This window comes from Mesoplodon mirus (genome assembly GCF_964341445.2).
Source record: "Mesoplodon mirus genome assembly, chromosome: 3".
NCBI lineage: Eukaryota > Metazoa > Chordata > Mammalia > Artiodactyla > Ziphiidae > Mesoplodon > Mesoplodon mirus.
The window spans coordinates 39935929-39958023 of record NC_138978.1 but is presented as its reverse complement, the minus strand read 5'-3'; the positions used below and the strand labels follow the sequence as shown (position 1 = coordinate 39958023).

At 50.7% G+C, this 22095-nt stretch overlaps 1 protein-coding gene across 4 annotated transcripts in view; it reads right to left on the bottom strand.

Annotated features, from left to right (window-relative positions):
- The window catches only part of RNF220 (ring finger protein 220), a 217042-nt gene that overhangs the window by 34549 nt on the left and 160398 nt on the right, over positions 1-22095 (bottom strand). For all 4 annotated transcript variants that reach the window (XM_082613637.1, XM_082613639.1, XM_082613640.1 and 1 more), the window contains exon 2: positions 2572-2704. In XM_082613637.1, the coding sequence (XP_082469763.1) occupies positions 2572-2704 (133 nt within the window). The remainder of the gene's footprint in view (positions 1-2571; positions 2705-22095) is intronic.

Below are 22095 nucleotides of genomic sequence, written 5' to 3'. Positions count from 1 at the left end.
AGAGCTTATAGTGTTTAATTCTCTGTTGAGTGTGGGCTGGACTTGGTGACCTGCTTCTAGTGAGTAGAATAGAATACATTAGAAGCCATAGTGTATGACTTCCCAGACTAGATCATAAAAGGCATTGTGGCTTCCTCTCTAGTCTCTCTCTTGGATCACTTCCTCTGTGGGAAGTCAACTGCCATGTCACAGGGAAACTCAAGCGGCCCTGTGGAGAGACCTGCATGTTGAGGAACTGAGGCCTCCTGCCAACAGCCATGCCACTGAGCCATCCTGGGAATGGATGCTGCAGACCCCGTCAAACCTTCAGATGACTGCAGCCTTGGCTGACATCCTGGCTGCAGCCTCATGAGAGACTGAGCCAGAAGCCACAACTACCCCCAACTACCCACAATTACCCAACTAAGCTGTGTCTGAATTGATGACCCACAGAAACGGAAATATTAAGTGTTTGTTGTTTTAAGCCATGGATTTTTGGAGGAATTTGTAACACAGCAACTAGTATTTTGGCCTTCAAAATTCAGCCCAGGCCTCACCTCCCTTAGGAGGCCTTCTCTGCTCTGAGCTGGGTTTGCTGCCTCCTTGATGCTCCCACAGCTCCTGTTCTTCCTGTAGAGCAGTCTCTATCCCTCAGGATTTCTAGTGCTTGGCTCTCCTTACTCGGCTATTATGAGCTCCTGAGGGTGGGATCATTTCTTTCTTCTTTATTTAAATGGAAGTGTAGTTGATTTACAATGCTGTGCCAATCTCCGCTGTACAGCAGAGTGACTCAGTTATACACATAGAGACATGCTTTTTTGTATTCTTTTCCATTATGGTTTATCCCAGGAGATTGGGTATAGTTCCCTGTGCAGTAGGACCTTGTTGTTTATCCATTCTAAATGTAATAGTATGCATCTACCAACCCCAAACTCCCAGTCCATCCCTCTCCCTCCCCCACTCCCCCCCCCACTCCCCCTTGACAACCAAAAGTCTGATCTCTATGTCTGTGAGTCTGTTTCTGTTTTGTAGATAGGTTCATTTGTGCCATATTTTAGATTCCACATATAAGTGATATCATATGGTATTTGTCTTTCTTTTCTTGACTTCACTTAGTATGATAGTCTCTAGGTCCATCCATGTTGCTGCAAGCAGCATTATTTCGTTGTTTTTTATGGCTGAGTAGTATTCCTTTGTATATATGTACCACATCTTCTTTATCCATTCATCTGTTGATGGACATTTAGGTTGTTTCCATGTTTTGGCTATTGTGAAGAGTTCCACTGTGAACATAGGGGTGCATGTATCTTTTTGAATTACACTTTTGTCTGGGTATATGCCCAGGAGTGGGATTGCTGGATCATATGGTAGCTCTATTTTTAGTTTTCTGAGGAACCTCCATACTGTTTTCCATAGTGGCTGCACCAACTTACATGGGACCATTTCTGATTCACCTTTGGTCCCCTACACCCTGCACGGGGGATTAGGTGAGAGGGTAGAGGAAGGAAGATCAGTCAATTCTGGTGACTTGAATTGAACAAGGGGTGGGATTGGGAGTAGTGGAACAGACTGTGTTCCCCTTTTCCCCAAAGATGGCTATGACCATGTCTCCCATCCCACATGCTCTTCTGTAATAGGAGCTTGCCACTTCTCCATCAAAAGGTGGGGTGCATGTCCTTGCCCCTAAAATCTGGGTGGGCTAATACTGCCTCAACCAAGAGAGGACAGCAGAAGTGATGTTAAGTGATTTCTGAGGCTAGGTTATAAATGGTGGTCCAGATTCCATCTCGTGGACTGGAACATTTGCTTTCGAGCCCTAAGCTGCCATGCTATGAGGAAGCACAGGCCACAGGGAGAAGCCACGTGTAGGTGCTTTGGTTACGGCCCCAGCTGAAGTCCTAGCTGACAGCCAACATCAACCACCAGACGTGTGAATGAAGCAGCCAGGTGATCCCAGCTTCCAGCCACCATGTCTTCCCAGCTGGGGCCCCAGATATCATGAAGCAGACACAAGCCCCCCCCTCTGTGCTCTGTCTGAATTCCTGACCCCACAGATTCCACAAGCATCATGAAATGGTTGCTTTAAACCACTAAGCTTTGGGGTATTTTGCTACACACCTCCTCTGCTGCCTTTAACAACCATGGCTCCTCCACAAGGCCCGGGAGGAGGCTCCGTACAGTCCTTCAGGCAGGGACAAGGGAGGTGGGGTGGAGCAGGGGGGACACGCCTGAGCATGTTCTCAAAATTGTCACCTTTCAGACCTTGAGATTCATAGAGAAGGTGGATGGCAACCCCAGGCTGCACTTTTGGGGGAGCTGCCAGGCCCGGGCCCTGCTGCCGTTACCCTGCCCTGAGGCTCCTCCCCTTTCCAGCTCCTCTTGTGCCCTTTTGAGGCTGAGGCTCACTCTCCTCACATCTCCAAAAACAGAGGAAGAAGAGAAAGGCAGCACCATTCAGCTGGTGGAGCTGAGGATTGAAAGCAGAGTGGAGAATGGCAGCAGGGCCTTGCCTTCTGCCAAAAGGCTGGGACCTGTTGGCCAGAACCCTGAGTGGAGGCCTCCGGCGGGCAGGCTCCCCATCAGGTGGCTTACCTGGCAGGCAGCTGTGCCAGCTGTTCCAGTTCTTGTTCCATATGCTCCTGCAGCTCGCTGGGCCTCAGCAGGACCTGGCAGATGGGGCAAATAGGGGCCTGGCTGTCAAACAGTGCTGCTGCCTTTTTCTTACCTGGTAAGGGAAGAAGAGACAGACATATAAGCCGGGCTATATGTGGAGGGAAATGCCTTGTCCCAGTCCTCCACCCCAAGCCGGCTGCTACCTCCTAGGGCTTCTTGGCCTAGAGGAAGCGTGAGCCTGAGGGTCTCAGAGCCCATGAACATCGCTCAGCTTTGCAGTTCCAGAGGCTGTGGCTGTGCACAGCACCTCCCCAGCCAGCTGCCCCTCTCGGAAATCTATCAGGACGCAATCAATGCTCTGTGCAATCAAACCTTGATCACTTCATTTCACACGTTAGTGAAGCAGCTCTTGTTTAATCACACCATCACCCAGAGTATCCAGGGCCCTCTCTGTCTCTGCCTTAGCCTCACTGCTTTCACACTCCCCAAAGTGGGAGAAGGAAGAGAAGAGGGAGAAAGGGGATTCTTTCCTGCAGTCATTCAACAAACATTGATGTCTTCACTGAACCAGGCCTAGTGCAGAGTGGTGGGGACACAGAATATAATCAGATCTAGTCCCTGAACCTGAGGCGCTCACAGTTGAGTGGGAAAGACAGAAAAGGACCTGGGTGACTGCCAGGGTGGCATCCTCTCCCAGTTCCTCACTTTTCCCCATGCTTCTTTCCATGGCCTCTCCTCTCCTCCCTCTGCATTTGGGATGATCTTGTTCATTCTTATGGCCATCACTCCCACCTGTGCCCTGCCGACTCCAGAATCCATTTCTCTATGCCAGATTCCTCCCGTGTTCTTCAGTCCCCTATATCCAAATGCCTAATGGACATAAATGCCTGAATGTCCCACAAAAATCTGAAACTCAACAATCCAGAATTGAGTACTTCAGCTTCTTCACTTTCCCCTCCCCGCCCTCTTCAGCAGTGCTCTTCTCAGTGAAAGACACCTGCATTCACCTGGTCACCCAAGCCAGTAACCTTCGCGTCGCCCTCGGCCCCCTCCCTGGCCTTACTCCCCTTCCCACATTCATTTAACCACCAAGTCCTCTCCATTCTGCTTCAATATTCCTGGAATCTACATTCTCCCAGTTCAGGTCTCACTCCCTCTCACTTGGATAACCTCATTGGCCTCTGTGAGTATAAGAGATTCTGAGCTCTTCCCCTCCAAAATGCCCTTCAAATTGTGTACCCCCGATACACAACCACACGTGGGTTTAGCACGGGCTATGCTGACTTGGGGGCCCGCTGGGAGCCTGAACTCTGTACCCACTCTGTCCCTGATGGTAACCAGAGCACACGGTGCTAGGAAGGGGCCTGAAGGTTGCCTAGTGCACCCATTGGGATACCTAAACTCCCTCCCTTGCCACTCTCCCCAGCCAATGCTCCCCTGGCCTCTGCTAACAGGCACAGTGTTGAGGAGCCCTGTTCATCTAGAAACATCCCTGTCTATCCATGTAAACTCTGATTGTAGGAAGGACTTCTTTAGCTTAAGGCCACATCTTTCTCCCTGTTTCTTCTTTCCTCTGGTGCTTAGGGAGGGTCAAATTAGCTTTTAGAGACATAAAGGGCTATGCCAGTGATGACTTAGAAGGTTGCTTCAGTAGGGTTGCCAGATAAAATACAAGATGCCCAGCTGAATTTCACATCAATAATGAATAATTTTTTAGTATAAATATGTCTCGACTATCGCACAGGATATACTTAGGTTAAAACTTATTCATCGATTTTCTAGAATTCAAATTTACCGGGACGTCCTGTATTTTTATTTGCTAAGTCTAGTAACCCTATGCCTGAGGGAATTCCCAGTTCAGGCTGAACACAAGAACCCACCTCCTTTTGACACAAGACTGAGGATGATCACGGCTCTCCTGGATGCCCAGACTAGGTCATCTGAGAGCTCAGAGGAGAGAGGGATTCATTCTGGGTGTGTGTTTTGAGGAGTGGAAAAAGAGAAGGTTTAACCAAAGAAATGAAATTTGAGATGTGCCTTAGAAGAGTTCCAGGCAGAGAATGGGAGCAAAGGAATGAATGAATGAATGATTGAGTTGTGAGTTTCTTGTGGGTGGGGACCATTTCTTAACCATCTTTTAATCTATAGACAATAGAAAAAAGACCTGGCATAGATTAGATGCTCAACGATGAAATGAGACAGTGGAGAAGAGGAAGGGAAGGAGGGGAGGTAGGAATGAAGAGCTAACTGTCCCAGAAGCAAGATGACCTTTGCAGAGCTGGGATGTCAGCTGGGGAGGCTCTGTGTGTGCCGGGGTCAGGTTGGGATGGCTCTAGTTGGTGTGGCTAGGTCTGTGAGGAAGGGAAGGGACACTACTGATCATGTGCCCTGGTGGCTGTGCCTCAGATGCTCAGGGGACGGCTGGAAGGCAGCTTTGAGTAAAAGAAGCAGATGTGGTCCCGGTCTGCGAGTGGGAAGATGAGGAGTCTAAGCTCATTCTAACTTCATTCAGCCAGAAAATCTCAGAGGTGAGTGAGGCCCTAGAAATTCTGCAGGCCATTATCTTTATTTTACAGATGGGGAAACTGAGGCTCAGAACTAGACAGGGGCCTCTGTACTTGGCTCTTGATCTCATTGCTTCATTTATTTATTCATTCAGCAAACATTTGTCAAACAATTATTCTACATCCCGTATTATTCTATGAGAAGCTGAGATATCTTTATCTCTTTCTCCGAGATAAAGATAACACACTCCTGGCCTCAAGGAGATCACAAACTAGTGGGAAAGCTGAAAAAGAAAATCACTGATTGCAGTCAGTGCAGCCCTGCTCAGGGCTGAGGGAGGCATGAATGGGTGCTTGTAGGGGTGGGCAGGAAGGGGCCAGAGGAGGGTGGTAGGACCCAGCCGGGGGGGGGTTGGGGGGTGGGCATTGCTTGATGGCAGGCATGAAGGATGAATAAGGGAGAGTTGACAAGGCTGTTGAAACCAAGCACTGAGGAAGGATCTGGGCATAAGAGGGGAAATGGTAAGAGAGAAGAATGGAGGAAGAGTAGGGTCTAGGGCATGGGCTAGGAGCTGAGGTGGAAATATCAGGATTTCAGCCTCTCTCAGCCTGGGATACCAAGTACCGCTCTTAGGGCTTCCTAGAGTCCAGGTTCCTCCCTCTACACCTGGGAGCAGGCACCAGCATTCCCATATACCTGTCCTCAGTTCATCTGCTTTGTTGACAGGGATCTTCTACTTTTCTGAGGTTGGCCTCAGTTTCCCTTTTGGGACGATGGGTCCTCTTCCTGGCTCCCAGCTTCAGGAATAGCACTCACAGGGACCAGTGGAGAGACCCTGCAGCCTATGCCCTCCATCCCACCCCCATTTTCTCAGGGGCTGGAATGGCAGGTGTCGGCATGGCTGTGGACCCCCTGCTTCCCCTCCCCCGCTGTGTTCCCTATAATTTTATATTGAGACCTGTGGTCATGACGTGGGTTTTACTGCACTAACGACATGGCCTGCCCAGGTTTAATGACAAAATCCATACTCTGGCCCTGGGCCTGCTCCTCGTTTGCATAATTCCCAGAATACAGCTCCCTGAAGCTTTTGACCTGGGCCATTACAGTGGCCATTAAACGGGCCATAAAACCACTGGGGATGGCCAAAAGGAAGGGGCTGTGGTCTTGCGGGGGTGGGAACAAAGTCTTCAACCCCCTACTCTTCCTAGGCATCCTTTGGCTCTTCCCTTCCACAGTTCCCAGTATCTGGGAGTCCATCTCAGGCTGGAGAGGCCTCCAGAAATCCTTAGTCCAGCTGCCCATCTAATGCAGGAATCCCTTCTCCAACACCGCTGCCAGCATCGCAGGTAGGCAGACGGAAAGCATCTTCTCCTTGAGCATTCCTCATTCCTGACCCCGCCCCCCACCCCACAGCTGGCCAAGCCCTCGGCCACAGGTGGGTCTAGGTCCGAGGGGCCTAGGTTGAATCCCGTCCCTCTTCAGGAGGCCTAGCTCTCCAGGGAGGTCAGGAGCCAGGCTGAGCAGCATCGTGGGGAGACGCGGGAAGCATGAGGGGATGGGGACAGGGACTGGGACGGGCTGTCACTGCTAAAGATGATGAATGGGGGAGGTGAGGCAGGAGGCCCGGTGTTATCGGCAGTGGATGGCGGTGCGGGCGGGCGCTCGCCGCTTCTGCTAATCCCCGCGCGCTGCCTCAGCCCTTGCACTGATAACGAGGAAATGGGACTGACAACAATTTTTAGCTGAGAGATTCTTCACCAAAATGCCAGGCGGCCGGAGGTCTGACAGCGCCTGATTGAGTGTGTGAGTGTGTGGGGGGAAGGCGCGCGGCCCCCTCCCCTCCCCTCCCATGCAAAGATGGATCGCTCATTCCGCCTCCCGTCCACATTCATTACCGCACCTCCCTCCCGCCGCCCCGCCGCCGGCTCCGCCGCTCCTGCCACCTCCGCCTCTCCGCCTGCCGCAGGTATCCCCCAAGCAGGAGGAGAGCAGGGAGCAGAGCGGCCTGACACTACCCTCGGCCTCACACGGGGCACCGCCAGCTCAGAGAGCAGAGAGTCAGGGCTGAGTCAGGCCCTGCCTGGAGGCTCCTTAGTTGTGGGACCTCCAGAGGGTCCCTTCCCCTTTCTGAGCTGCTGGGATACCTCCCCACCAGAAAACAGCCAGGCTCCACCAGGAAGTGACTGCCTGCGGTTGTAAGCAGCGGGAGACAGGCCTGCTGAGGAGGGGCATCGCAGCCAAGTAGCTTTTCCTTGGCCTGGGCCAGGCTCCAGCTAGTCCGGCCCTCAAGCCTTGGATCAAGGCCGCAGGTACCTGGGGTCCAGGATCAGCCCTCAGTTGTGCCCCTCTGTTGGGAACTGCTGACCACTGGCAGCTCAAGGGCCGGCACAGCTGCTCCTTCTTTGCCATCTTCCATAGTGAGGCCTGGTGCAGAACTGGGCCCTGGAGGATGAGGGTCTCATTCAAAGTGAAAACCCTCCCTTCCTAGATCACTAACCCACATCCAGCCCTGCAACTCCCAAACATGTGATTCCCTCTCCAGCTTGGCCTGTTTGGGTTTGTCCCAGTTCTGCCTGTGGGTTCCATTCTTGCCTCTCTGTTTATTCAAGCAGCAGACCCCAAGTTCATTATCTTTTTTCCACGGACCACAAAAGGCAGAGCTTGACTGACTGGTGTCTGACTTAAGAATGGGGAGGGTTAAAATGAGGGGGAGGGTAACTCTAATGACAACTGGCAGTGGAGGCTGGGACTTTCAAGAGTATGTACGTGTGTATACATGTGTGTTTATGTGTACATATGTGTGTGCTCCACCCTTTTCCTCCTGCAATCCCGACGGAAGGGCTTCCATTTCCTGGTGACCGAGAGCCTTCAAGCAACGTTCAACAGAGTTGCCTCTTACTAGCTGTGAGACATTAGGCAAATCACTTAACACGTCTGAGCTTTAGTTTCCTCTTGTCTGAAACAGGGATAATAACAACTAACTCTCAGGACTTTTGTGAGGATCTGGTTAAGTCAGGGCTGTGTGCTGAGTCACTATTATCTCTAGTAGGACACTAGCACGGTTTGCTGTTTGTGCCTGGATCTACCCCATCCTGACACCAGCCTGGCCTTGCCTGTATCCAGCCTTCTTCCCTCCTATGATCAAGATTGTGTACCACTCAGTAGGTACCCTGGCCCTTTTGGCTTCCATGGAGTTCCTTCTTCCTATACATCCATACCCATATAACTATTTACTGGTTTGTTTGTCAATATATCCATCCATCCACTTAAACATTATCTGCCCATTAATAATAATAACAGTTTATTGAGTGCTAGTATATGTTAGGCTGTAGGTTTAATGCTGCACGTATGTAATCTCATCTAATCCTTACAACAGTCCAATGAGGTAGGTATAATTAATCTGTCTTTATCGCACTAATAAGGAAAACGGAGCTCAGAACAATGAAATGACAGAGCTGGAAGGTTCAGAGCAGAGATTTAAATCCATATCTGTCTGACTCCAAAGCCAGTGCTCTTAACCACTGCATAATACCCAGCTACCTACCTACCTATCCACCCACCTCGGTAATGATTCAATAATCATTGACAAATGTCAGTTGAGTTCCAAAGATGGGTCTGCTACAGTATGGATGCCATGCAGTAATGAACAGACAGACACACTCTCTGCCCTCAGGGAGCTTAAGAACTAACTGTGGATAGAGACATTCAACAAACATCCCCAGTGTGGTCTTAGAACAAGGGAAGTACGTGGAACTATGGGAGTATATCATCTGGTCTGGGAGGTGAAATAAGTGACATTTAAGCAAAGGCTTGAAGAATGACTGGGAACCAGTCAAGCAATGATGGTGAAGTAGTGTTTCTAGATAGAAAACAGCATGCTTGAAGGTACAGAGGGGAGAAAGCCTAAGTGAAGAGTTGAAAAGGGTCCAGTATGGCTGGAGCAGAGAGTGAGGGGCCGAGCACTGAGAGCTGATGAAAGAGAGGCCGGATCCTGGAAGACTTTTCAACTATGTTAATGATTTTGGCTTATTATTATTATTTTTTAACATACAGTGAGAAGCCATTGAAGAATTTTAAGCAGGGGAGTGACATATCAGACTTGCATCTTTTTAAAAAAAATTTATTTATTTTTGGCTGCGTTGGGTCTTTGTTGCTGTGTGCAGGCTTTCTCTAGTTGTGATGAGTGGGGGCTACTGTTTGTTGCGGTGCGCGGGCTTCAGTAGTTGTGGCACGCAGGCTCAGTAGTTGTGGCTCGCAGGCTCCAGAGCGCCGGCTCAGTAGTTGTGGCGCATGGGCTTAGTTGCTCCACGGCACATGGGATCTTCCCGGACCGGGGCTCGAACCCGTGTCCCCTACATTGGTAGGCGGATTCCTAACCACTGTGCCACCTGGGAAGTCCCAGACTTACATCTTAAAAGGATCATTCTAACTGAAAAGCAGAGAATGGTCTAAGGGGACAAGATCAAGTGCAGGAAGGCCATCTAGGAGGTTATCGACTAACTCAGGTGAGACATGAAGGTGACCTGCTCTAGCGAGATGATGTGGATGATGATGGAGATGAACAGAAGCGGGTGGATTGGACATGGGGGTTCAAGGACAGAGAGGAGTCAAGGATGACTCCAAGCTGCCTGACTTGAGCAACTGCTAGGTGTTAGACCATTTACTGACTTGTGGAACAGGAGGAAGAGCAGTAGGCTTGGTAAGGAAGAAAATGAGTTCAGTTTTGGATAAACTTACTTTGAGGAACTGTTAAGGCAACCCTGTGAAAATGCTGAGTAGGCACTATGTGTGAGCCAGAGCTAGAATTATAGAACTGGAGACGCTGATGAGATAAAGACTGAAATTCACCACTGCATGTTCTGTGTCTAGAACAATGTCTTGCATATGGTAAATACTCAACAAAAGTTAAGAGTAGGTGAAATCACCTAGGGCCAGAGTGTACAGTAAGAAGAGGCTGGAACAGAACCCTGAGTAACTCCAACAGGTGGAGGAAGTTTAAGTCATTGAAGACTAAGAAGGAACAGCCAAGAGGAGGATGAAAACAAGGTGATGTCATCAAAGCCAAGAAGGGAAGAGTTTCAAGGAGCGTCATCGATAGGGTCGCATGCTGCTGAGAGGTTAAGAACACAAGGCATGAAAAGTGTCCCTTCCAGCCATCATGTCCACAGTACACCCATCTACCCTACCACATCCATCCAAGCCACCACTCTGCCCTCTCACTCATTCCCCTCTTCCTTCTCGTCTCTCCAGAAAACCGTGATTGGTGCCTCTGCTGAGCGTGGGACGGGAAGAGTTAACATGCTGACAGATGGCATTTTTTACCTTCAGTCAATACGAACAAGGCCCCAAGACTATGATTCCAAACATCTGGATTTCATCAATATGTGATCTGTCATCGTATATTGGCATTCCCCAGTCCCCGCGCCAGAGCAATGCGGCTGGTTTTATTAATACGTCAAATACATTATCCGTGTAATACACTTGTCTGGCTGGGGCCTCCCGCTGGGGCGGGGCGGTGGATTTGAATGTATGATGAATCAGTTTGCATTACATGTTCGTAAGTCATCATTTGTCAGGATTAATAGGCATCCCTGATCGAGGAGGTGGGGGTGGGGCGGGCAGAGGAGAGACGTGTATTTAGCTATGGCCCATCCTTATCCGCCAGTGCCCAGGGGTGCCCTGAAAACAGCGGTGCACCCTCCTGCCCAGACCCCAGGCCAGTGGCTGGTGGTCTGGTGACATTTTTAGCAGTTCCAGAGTCACTTGGAACCAAAGAGGCCTATCTGTCTCTGCTTTGGGCTTGCCAAGCAACCAAAAAGGATATGGCAGGGACCATTTGCACAGGCTGGCTAAATCTTACTCATCCTTTAAGGCTCTGAATTCTTTCTTCCAGGGAGCCTTTCCCGACTCCTCCTGACTGCACTAAGTGCCTCCTCTGCGTTCCCACAGCTTCTTGTGCTACCTCTGGTCACACAGTGTTATAATTGCCTATCATGTGTCTATTGCTCTCTTTAGAATGTACATTTCTTGAGGTCAGGGAGTAACTTGTTTACTGCTATAGCCCCAGTGTCTAGCAGAGGGCATAGCCCAAAGTAAGAGGATAGTAGTAGTAAAAGTAGGAACCAAAAGATATTCCCTGAATGAATGAATAAGTGATCACTGACCTCGCTAAACCCCCAGAAGATGCAGATGCTAGCTGGGAGACGTTGAGGGGGTTTTCTCTGGTTCCTTGCCCCTACCTTGCCCCTGGTCTGGTCTGGTCTGGTCTGGTCATCTATCCTACTGTATATGCTCTTCTTCCCTTGCTCCTCTTCCTTGCATAAGGAGGATCCCCTCACACAGCACTGGCTCCCTGACACGTGACATATACACTCAGGTAGAATTCATAGGGGTGACATGTTCATGCCCACATGCCCTTGCCATCTTCCCTTCTCCTTCTACTCTCCTGGCAGAAACTCAGATTGGCATTGCCCATTCCACATGGCCTCCTGCCAGCTCCAGTTTCTTGTGAAACAGGAGCTGGGCTGGTGCCCTGACCCCTATTGTGATGGATGCCATTTACTGTCTCTAGCAATAGAGGGGGCCTGGATTGAGCCAGACATGGCTCTTGGGTGGCCAATGGCAAACATCTGCAAGACAGCCAGGAAGAGGTCAGCCTGTGGGTAGTCTAGGCTCACACTTGGGCTCTAGCTGGAACCAAGGGCTCTGGGCCAAGGTATAATCAAGCTCACTGAGTCTTGGGCATGGACCCTAAATGCTTGGCCCCATGAGCATTTGCTCCAGCCAAGTGCACTAGCCAGACTGTTGAGAGGCTGGTGGGGCTTCAGGGGTCACAGCTATTTCACACCATTGACCTTGGTTGCCCCAAACACAACTGCAGCCTCTCTCTTCTTAGCTAAGTTCCCCTCCTCGCTTAGCTAATGACTTCCAGACAGCGCCCTGTGCTGGGCCAGGCCAGTGGTGGGTAGGGCGGATGGGCTTCCCAGAGTTCCTTGGGATTAGGCTTTATTATGAACTGCAGAAAAAGGCCCAGTTCAGGACAATATCCACATATAGACATGCACACATGTCCTCTCAAATGTCTGGACACACACATGCACGTGTGGGCACTGGCACACACACGTGCTCAGACAAGTGTGGGTATTTGTTCCCATCTAGTTGAACACATGTGAGCACACGTATATATGCAAGTGTAGACTGAGTACACCCGGACACTCTCCCCACACACTTCATTCTCCCCCAGTGTCTTCCTTGCTGTGGAGCCAAAATGCTAGGACTGGGCTGTGTAAAGCAAATCCAAGTGTGCTTTACCCCCTGCTGGCTCTGACTATGGGCTTATAAAAATGAAGTGGGAACCTCCAGCAGCTGTGGGCAGTAAATCCTGAAGCGCCGAGGAGGGCAGCATTACCTGCCTTCTAAGCTCATGGGGAGAAGTTGGGGCACTGATTACAAGTGTCTGCAGGGCTGGATGGGCAGTGGGCCAGCTTCTTGGCTTTGGGCACTGCCTTCTAGCCTAGCCCCAGCCAGCTGTCTCCCACAGACCTCTGGGGTCCAGAGACCCAGAGCCCAGGGGAGGTGTGCAAGGACCAGGAGAGGAGGAGAGAGAAGTGGAGGGCTGAGGGTGTGCAAGGGCTGGGGTGGTCAGAGTGAGCAAGACAGCCACATGCTGCTAAGGCTGAGGGGAGCCCTCGCATCTGGAGATCAATTAGCATCAATTACTGACTTCATTTAATTGTCGTCCAAGACGAATTTGTCATTTTTAGCTGAGAATTAATGGGAGACCTTCACCTCTCCCTGGCACCAGCCGCGGAGTCAACAGCGGTCACCTCAGCCCGCTAGGAGCCCTGAATCCTGCTTGGGGATGGGGCCAGGCAGGGGCAGGCAGCTAGTGGGGCTTCTGCTCTCTGGGCAAGCTCTGGCCTGCCCCAGGCCCAGCCAGCCTGGCCCACTGTAGCCCAGGGCCAAGGTGGGGGCCGTGAGTCCTGCGGAGCAGTTCTTTGTAGCCTCTGGCTTCAGCCAGAAATTAATTTGCTGGGCTGAGCATGTTTACCTTTTCCCAGCAAAGCCGAGACAGTAAACAGCGGACCGGCGGCTGAAATTGAATTGATAACTGCATCAACGTGCCAGATAACGCCTAAAATAATACACCGATAAGGAAATTCGATTTGATTTGCTGCTGCGCATCAGATTGGCCCCATCTGTAGCTGCCTGTAATCATTTTCAATTGCGTTGGGAAGGCTTATTTGTCCTTAAATATTTCTGTCATTTTTCATTGCTGGCGACAGATCCTTGGGCAGGTGGCAGGGGTGCGCTGCCTCTGTGGGCGCGGGGCGGCGGCCCGAGGAGGGGCGGCGGGCACTTGCGGGGAAGGAGGCAGGGAGCAGGCAGCCGGGCGGTGACAGCTGTTCCTCCAATCAATCACGCTGTCGACAGGGAGGGACGACTGGCCGGCAGAAATTGAGTTTGCCTCACAGGGGACGATTGAGCAAATTAATAGCCCATTAGCCAAGCAGTGACCTGAGAAATGAAGGTGCAGGGGTTCCTGCTCACTCAGGCCGGCTGGGGTGGGGCAGGGCAGGAAGAGGGTTTGGGGAGGAGAGAACTGGGGAGGAGGTGTGGGAAGAGGAGGGAGGGACGCGAGGATGGGATGGGGAACATGCGTGTGGGAGGTGGGCTGGGGAGTAGATGGTACAGGAGGAGCGATGTCAAGTGGGGGAGGTGGGCTAGAGATGCAGACAGTCCTAGGAGAGGTGCTGGGAAAGGAGGGGTGGAGGGGGCTCTTGACCATCTTCCCATCACGCCCTCTGGGACTGAGTACCATGCCAATAAAATCCTCTCCATCCTGCTCCCTAGATACTCCCTTTACTTCCTCTCTTCACTTTCCCGGAAACCTGGTATATTCCCCAGAGACACCACTTCCCGGCAGTCCTCTCCAGTGCTGGCTGTTTTTCTTCCAACTCCAGGTTCCTGGCCAGGAGGTAGGGTCAGTGTCTTCCTTAGTGCTCACTGCCGCTTTCAGACCACTGCTTCTCCACTCATTGGGCTCTGAGCGCAAGTACCACGCTGCATCCCTCATCACTGTTATCCCCCTTCTCCACATCTGCCAAGGACTTTGACAGTCACCTGTCACCCCGAGCCCTGTCACTGCCCTGACCTCCTCAGCTCCTGTTATTTTGTCCAGTGGAATCACTTCCCCCTGGAGAACCTTGTCAACAACCTAAATTGCTCTGTGAAAGAACTCCCTCTCCCCCAGCCCTCTCATGGCCTTGTTCCCATCACAGTTGCTTCTCTCTCTCTACCCTCCTCCCACCTCCTGAGACCACTTACTCATGAATTCTAGCCTGGACCCCAGGGCGCATCACTGCAACACCCTCTTGTCAACATATTCAACCTCTTTACTTCCTTTGCCTTCTCCACAACCCAGCTATTCTCCTTTTTGTCTCAGACACACAGGCGGCTCAGCGCAGCTGGGGAAAATCACAAAGCCACGCAGAGATGTGCCAATAAAAATTCATAGTTTCCAATCTCAGCACTACTAAGCAATCCTCTTCCATGCCCTTGGTCAGCTCTGTCTCCCCTTCCCACAGAGACAATCCAATAATATTTTACTGTCTCGAGTCCCCCTCCCCATCTTCTGTCCCTCTCTCTCTTTCTAGGTGGCGTCCCTGCCTACTTCACTCAGAAATGTGAAGTCCTTAGGCACAAATTCCCTCAGCTTCCAGACCCAAACTCACTTCCTTGTTTCCTCTTCCAGTTTCAGGGCAAGAGGTTTTCACCATCCTGTTTTAGCTTAATCCCTTCTCCTGGACTCAGAATCCCATTCCTGCCCACATTCCTCGGGAAGCTGTCCTGTTCTCCCCTCTCTCCTGTGTCCTCCCCTTTCCCTCCTCGTGCTTCCCTCCATCAGCACATACATCCTCCAGTCTCCCCCGTTACAACAGTACCAACAATGCATCCCTCTCTTATGGCATTAGCATTGTAGCTAATGCCCTTTCCTTCTGCTTCCCTTTTCACCTAAGATGCTCCAAGGAGTCTTGCTTGCTGTCCATACTCCTTCATCTCCCAAGCACTTATAAACTCATTGCAGTCTGATTTTCATCCCCCTCACCCTACCCTCAATCAATCTGCTCTCAGTCAGATCCTTGATGGTCATCATTTGCCAAATATGATGGAACTGCAGCTATATTCATTTATTAATTCGATAAATAGGTATGGGGTGTTTTCCATGTGTGAAGCACTACACCAAGGTCTAAAGATACCACGAAATCTATGTACTTATGGAGCCTGCAAAGCAGTGAGGAAGCATGCAATAAAATAATTTTACAAATAATTGTAACGTTGCAGTTGTGTCAAAGAGAGGTGAACAGGGTTATGGGAGCCTATAATATGGAGATTTGCCCTGCTCAGAGGAATCCAGAAAGGCTTCACTGAGGAAGAGACACAAGCTGAGATGTGATGGATAAGTAGGAGTTGAATAGATGAGGAGGAAGGGAAGTGATAACATTGATCAAATGCTTACCGTGTGCCAGGCATTGTGCCATTCCTCACCACCCCCTTCATTTTATAAACGAGGACACAGAGGCATAAGAAGTTCTGTAACTTTCCATGGTTGCCCGGTAAGTGGTGTTGCTGGACTTTCCACCCAGGCAGTGCTATAGTGGAGCCCATGCTCTCAAGCACTCTCCTTCCTCTGATGTTAGTTGTCATCCTCGCCATCATCCACTCCCCTCTCTGCACACTCTCAGCATGATCTCTACTCTGGTTTCATTTCCTCAGTTTGTACCTCCAGTCCTGAACCATATGTATCACTGTACACCAGATCCTCTACGTGGATGTCCCACAGGCTCTTCAAGCTCAACGTGCCTGAAACAAGACTTAGCTTCCTCTAGACCTGCCCTCCTCCTGTTTTTCGATTTCAGTGGCTGGCACCAGCACTTACAGAATTCCCTAAATCAGCAATCTGGACTCTTACTCTCGATTCAGGCCCCTACATGCAGTAAATCAACATCGTAGCTGTTTTTACCTCCCAAGTACCCCGGAACCATCTTCTTTTCTGCAGTGCCCTTGTTCGGGCATCATCATCTCCAGTATTTACTCTTAAGTTTCCTAATGCATCTCTCTCCCCTCTAATCCATTTCTATCTCTACAGCTAGAAGGATATTCCAAAAACACAAATCGGATCCTATCGTTCAGCTACTTAAGACCCTTCCTTGGCTCCCAAAGCCCACAGCATAAATCCTGAACTCCTTATCAGACAGTCTCTCTCCAGTCTCATATTCCTTTCAGCAATGCTGTGTGCTATGTATGGCTGGACAAGACCTAGCTGTTCACTTACAATTCTCACTGCCAATAATGCCCATGACATCCATCTCCCCATGGGCAACTTGTAACTCCTATTTATTCTTTAAGACCACACTCAGACAATACTTCCTCTCTGAAGCTTTCCCTGATAGGGAATTCCTCTTTTTCATGTTATATTTCTTATATGTCTACACCTCGGTTATTGCACACATCGGATAATATTGCAGTTATTTCTTTATCCATCTGTCTCTCCTGGTAGACTCTGAGCTCCTTGAGGGCAGGGAAATTATCTGACCCATCCTGGTACACCCAGGACCCTGAAGGAGGTCTGGCACAGAGTGGTAGTGACTGTTGGATGATTCAGTGACCCAGTTAATGGGAGGAGGACTTAAAGGGACAGAAGCAGAATGTCCAGAAGGGGAGGGAAAGATGGGGTGGGTGGGGGTGAGAGAGGTGGGAAGAGGGGAAGGAAGGCAATTGAGTAGATGCTGAAAATTCCTTTTGCTTAAATGAAGCCTGGCTTTCATGGTCAGTGAGAGGCAGAGGCCGCAAGGGTTTCAAAAGGCAGAGGCTCTCAGAAGACAGAAGCTCCATAACTGCTGTCCCAGAAAAATACCAAGTGTTCATAGACTTGGTGGGAAGAGAGTGGGCAGTGGCCACCAGACAATAAAATCCCATGTCTGGAAACACTGACAGACAGACATACCCACCAGGACAGGCAGATACCCACGTGCTCAGGGAGGGTCCCCAGCAGCCTCCCCTGTCACAGGGCCCTCTGCGGCCTCTGTGCTGGCCTGCCACCCCACCTGGAACCCCTGGTTGCTCTTTCTCAGCAATTCCCCTACCCGAGAAAGCTCTAAGGGTTTCAATTACTGGCGCGTGGGATTTAGTGCCCTGGGCTTCTCTGACTGGAGGAGATTTATTTGAAGGTTTAGTGTCGTGGAGAATTCACGTCTTCACTCCCAGGAGCCCAGCTTCCGTCCTGAGCCCCTAAATCAGGAACCAAGATAGGCTATTGTCACTTACCGCATTAGCCTCGTTAGCGGACCAGGAGGGGTGATTAATAGCAATGCACACACAGCCATCCTGCTCGCTGGCTCTGCCGCTGCGCCTGACCTGGGGAGGGGGTGGGGAGAGGCTGAGCCTGCTCCAGGATAAGTAAGGAGACAGGGCTAGAGCCCCCACCCCTGCCAGGCAGGGCAGTCCCTGTGGCCCTTCCAGATCTGGGGACAGTTCAAAGATTAGCAAGCCTAGCCAGAGACAGCCCAGCTGGAGGCCTCTGGGCCTGACTCGTGGAGGGGGCAAGAGAGTGGGTGTGTGCGGGAAGGCGGGAGGAAAGGGTGGGTGTGTTTATTTCAGTTCCCAAGTGCTCTCTGAGTGCTTACTTACTACAGAGGCCAGTGTGCATGGGACACAAGGGCACATGGAGAGAGGGAAGTATTGGGGGAGGGGTGAATGATGGGTTTCTCTAAGAGAGAAAGAGGGAGAGAGAGAGAGAGGTGTATCTCTGTGATGAGGCAGAGAGGAATACGTGTGGGAGAGGAGTGCATATATAAGGAGAGAGATGGTGGGAGAGAGAAGAGTGGTTGTGTGTTTTCTCTTTTTTCCTTTGTCTCTGCAAATTCTTCCCTCCATAATCCTTTTCCCCCAAACTTTTTGGAGTCAGGCTAACCTGGGTTTGGCTTTCAGTTTTGGGTACTTCATGCTTTTACTTATCTGTTCATTTACCAAGTTGTTACTGAGCATCTACTGGCTTTTACCTTTCTGTGCCTCATTCTTCTTACCTGTAACACGGAGATTAATAGGGTGGTTATGATAACTCAGTGATGTAATTTATTAAAAATTCTTGTGAGCGCACAGAATCAGGAGCCAGATGTGCCCTGGCACTAGGGGGGACGTCAGGACCAGAGGGGGGTCAGGAACTGGTAGTTAAAGAGCTAGGGCTCCTCTGCCAATCTTCTCTCCCTCTTCTCTTTCCATCTATCTTCTCTCTCTCCATCACCCTCTCTCAATCACAGCTGAGCCATAGTATTAATTATTAGAACCAATTGACTGTTTAGACTCTGATGTTTTAACTAATCACCACTAATGCAGACACTGGTGGGCAATCACAATCATTTAGTTCTCAGGCAAACCCCTCCTCAGAGCTGAGAGCAGACTAGAGGGGCATCCAGCAATAACTGAGATTTGGGAATGATGGGAGGGGGGATGACTGCTGCCCAGAAGGAGGCCCCTCTCCTGATCCTGGTGGCCCTGGCCCAGCAGCCTGGCACCCAGGGGGCCCTCTGGACCAGCCCGGTCCCCTGGGGCGAGTCCCTTGAGCCCTGTCCTTGAGGTGGGCTGGCTTCCTTCCGCATCCTCTTACTCCTCTGCCCTTTGGCCTTAGCCTCCTGCTTTAACTTAGAATTCTGTCGTGGGAGTCTCCTCCAGCAGCCACCACCCTGGACCAGAAATAGTCCAGCAACTCCCCTTCCCTGAGTTGCTTTTCAATTGTTGTAGCTCCTAAAAGCCTGCTTCCAGGAAGAGTTGTTTAGACAAAGGTTCAAGTCCCACTGGGGCATCTGTTGGATGCTGATTGGGATGGGAAGCTGCACCCTGTCCATTTTGGCTGAGGACCTAAGAGAAGAGTGCAAACATGCGTTCTGTGCTGTTGAGTGTGGAGAGAACGCCAGAGCTGGGATGTGACCTGAGTTCTACGTGCCTGAGGACACCTGCTCACCTGTCCTGCCTTCTTCACACGGAGGCCCCAGAGCCTCAGCCTGCACAGAGCCCTGCTCCACCCTGAGGCCCTGGCCCATCCTACAGCTGCTCCAGCATTGCTGGGGAAGCCAGACCCCCAGAACTCCGGAATGCCAGCTTCAGGGTGGAGGCCAGGCAGAGCAGGACCATAGGGTCCAGATGTCCTGGAGGGGGCAGCCTAGATGCCCGTGGCCAGTAGGTGTCGCTGTGGCTCCAGCACTTGGAGGGGTTGTCAGGCAGGGGGCCCTGGAGCAGGCCGAGGGGCTGGGTGTCCTTTGGCCTCTCCCACCCCTACCTCGGGCCTTCCTGCTAGGAAAGCTTCCCCAGTGCTTCTCAAACTGGAAATGTCTGTGGAACACTTGGGAGTTCACGTTAAAATGTAAATTCTCATTCCACAGCTCTGGAGCCCATCCCAGGGTTTTGCATTTCTACAGAGCTCCTGGGTGAAGCTGACGCTGCTGGTCTGTGGACCACCCTCTGAGGATCGAGATCCTAACCTCTATGGCTCCCTAGTCGGGGGACACTGACTCTGCTCCCTTCCAAAGCCAATGCTCACCCTCACTCCTATTTCCTCAGTAAAGCTCCCAGAGCAGAGGCCAAGGGTAACTATTAGGGTCCCTTTTTTTGGAGATGGGCTCAGCTGGATTGCGTGAAGTGGGCAGTTTCTAGGGAAACCCTGAAGCAAAACCTAACCCCAGCCCTCTGAGTCAACTCAGCCCTACCTCCTAGCTCAAATCCTAAACTTCAATCTAAACTTGAATCAATCCTAATTCCCCCTAATAACCCCAGCTACCATCTTCAGAGCTATATCTCGATGCCAACCTCAGCCCAGTTCTTGTGCCCTTAAGTCCAGCTTGTGCTACTCGTTGCTTCATTTCTATCCCAAGACTGAATGTCCTCTCTGATAACATCCAGTTCCTCTGCTATCCTTTCTTCTAGATACCAGCCTGAGCCAGGACAGGGGGGCAGTAGGATCAGTGGACATATGCCTCCAACGAGCTCATCCAGACCTCAGCAATGTTCAGGCATTTGCCCCCAGGCAGAGAGAAAAAGCAATTCAGCAGTCCAGTTGAGAATAGGCACCCCACACTCTTCCTGAAAGGCCCCTTGCTGTTGGGGAAACGTGTCTTACCCCATGTTTTCTGTTCTAAGGGCTCCATTTCCTGGATGTGGGGTAGGCAGGGAGGAAGTATGTACACTAGCCCAACCCTGATTGCAGGTGAACAGGGAGGATGTGTGTACGTGTGTGTGTGTGTGTGGGTGAAGTGAAGAGAACGGTGAGTGGTGGGGTGGGGTAAGGCAGGCAAAGCACTCTCTAGGGCTTCTCTTCTAAATCAAGTTTTCTGTAAGGAGGCTTCTTCTTTCCCAGCCCCGTCTACTCTCCGGCCCTCCTGGGCACAGCAGAAGCTGATTCTTGCAGGGGTGATAGTTATGTGACCTGGACTATAAGGATTTACCCCTTCCAAGTCTGATATGTTGTGATTTTTTAAGTAGGAATGCAGTTTTAAATAGGAGCAATCTGGCCTTGCCCTGGTGGGCTACCCACCGTGACCCACTCCCCAAGTCTGGAGTAGAGAAGATGGGTCCAATCAGAGAAGAACCATCTCTCACACTGAGGCGTCATGTAATAAAAAAAATACTCCTGCATGTACCAAAAAAAGCATCCCCCCCTGCTAACTTACAAATATCTCTATTTAGGAAAATGGTCTCCGCATTTATAAAGTACTTCTACATTTACAAAATATCTCTATAGTTTCGTAAGTCACTTTCTCATCAACCATTTAAATAAAAAAGATCCTTTGAATACCTTGGGAAAGTTACTTAACTTCTCTGTACCTTAATTTTCTCATCTGTAAAATGGAAAGACTAAAAGTACTTATTTCACAAGGCTACGCTTAAGTAATTTGAATAGTGCCTGGCACATATAAGCCCTCTTTGTCCAGTGTTTGCTATTATTATTATTAATATCCTGGGATATTAAGCACCTTAGATAGGGACAGTTTCTTTAGATAGGGAAAGGTAAAAGTACTTGTCTGTTGCTAGTAAGCTTAAAAGTGAAACTTTTGGCTCCTATAGTCCAGTGCTGTGTTCTGTCGACTACACTAAAAACATCTGGCCATGGCTTCCCTGGTGGCGCAGTGGTTGAGAGTCCGCCTGCCGATGCAGGGGACGCGGGTTTGTGCCCTGGTCTGGGAAGATCCCACATGCCGCGGAGCGGCTGAGCCCGCGGGCCATGGCCGCTGAGCCTGCGCGTCTGGAGCCTGTGCTCCGCAATGGGAGAGGCCACAACAGTGAGAGGCCCGCGTACCGCAAAGAAACAAAAAACCAAAAAAACAACACCTGGCCAAAGTAATCCATATCAGGAAGCAAAGACTGGGTAGGACTGTAGGTCCAACGGTCTCCTGCCCACTGCTAAGTCTAGTGCATGGGAGGGAACAGGCGGTGGTGGGGGGTTCTCATCTCCCTTTGTTGAATTGTGGGAATTAATGGGGGTCTGTGTAGGGGGAGGAGACTGGGTAGGATCTGTTCCTGGATCTGTTCTATGGGTGCCTACTGGGCTTTCATGACCCAGAGGAGACACTTACCACGGCAGCTCTGGACCCAGTGCCCCCACCAGAAACATCTCTTCTCCCCTCAAGCTTGTGGCCTCCTCATCTCTTTCCACGTTGGCATCCCCTCCACCTGCACTTTCTGCATTCTGTCCTGGTGGCTCAGTCATAGGCAGAATCCCAGGGCCAGGGCTGAGCTGAAGGTAGGGAGTGGGAGTTAGGGAGGAGCCTGGGAAGGTGGCACATGAGTTCTGGGGTCAGACAGACCTGGTCTTGAAACCCAACTTTGCACTAGTAGCCACGTACCCTTTGGTACCTTGATCTAGCTGAGTCTTCATTTCCTCACCCCTAGAGACTGAGGATGATAATACTGGCACCCAGGTCGCTTTACCAAGTGAATGAGAAGAGT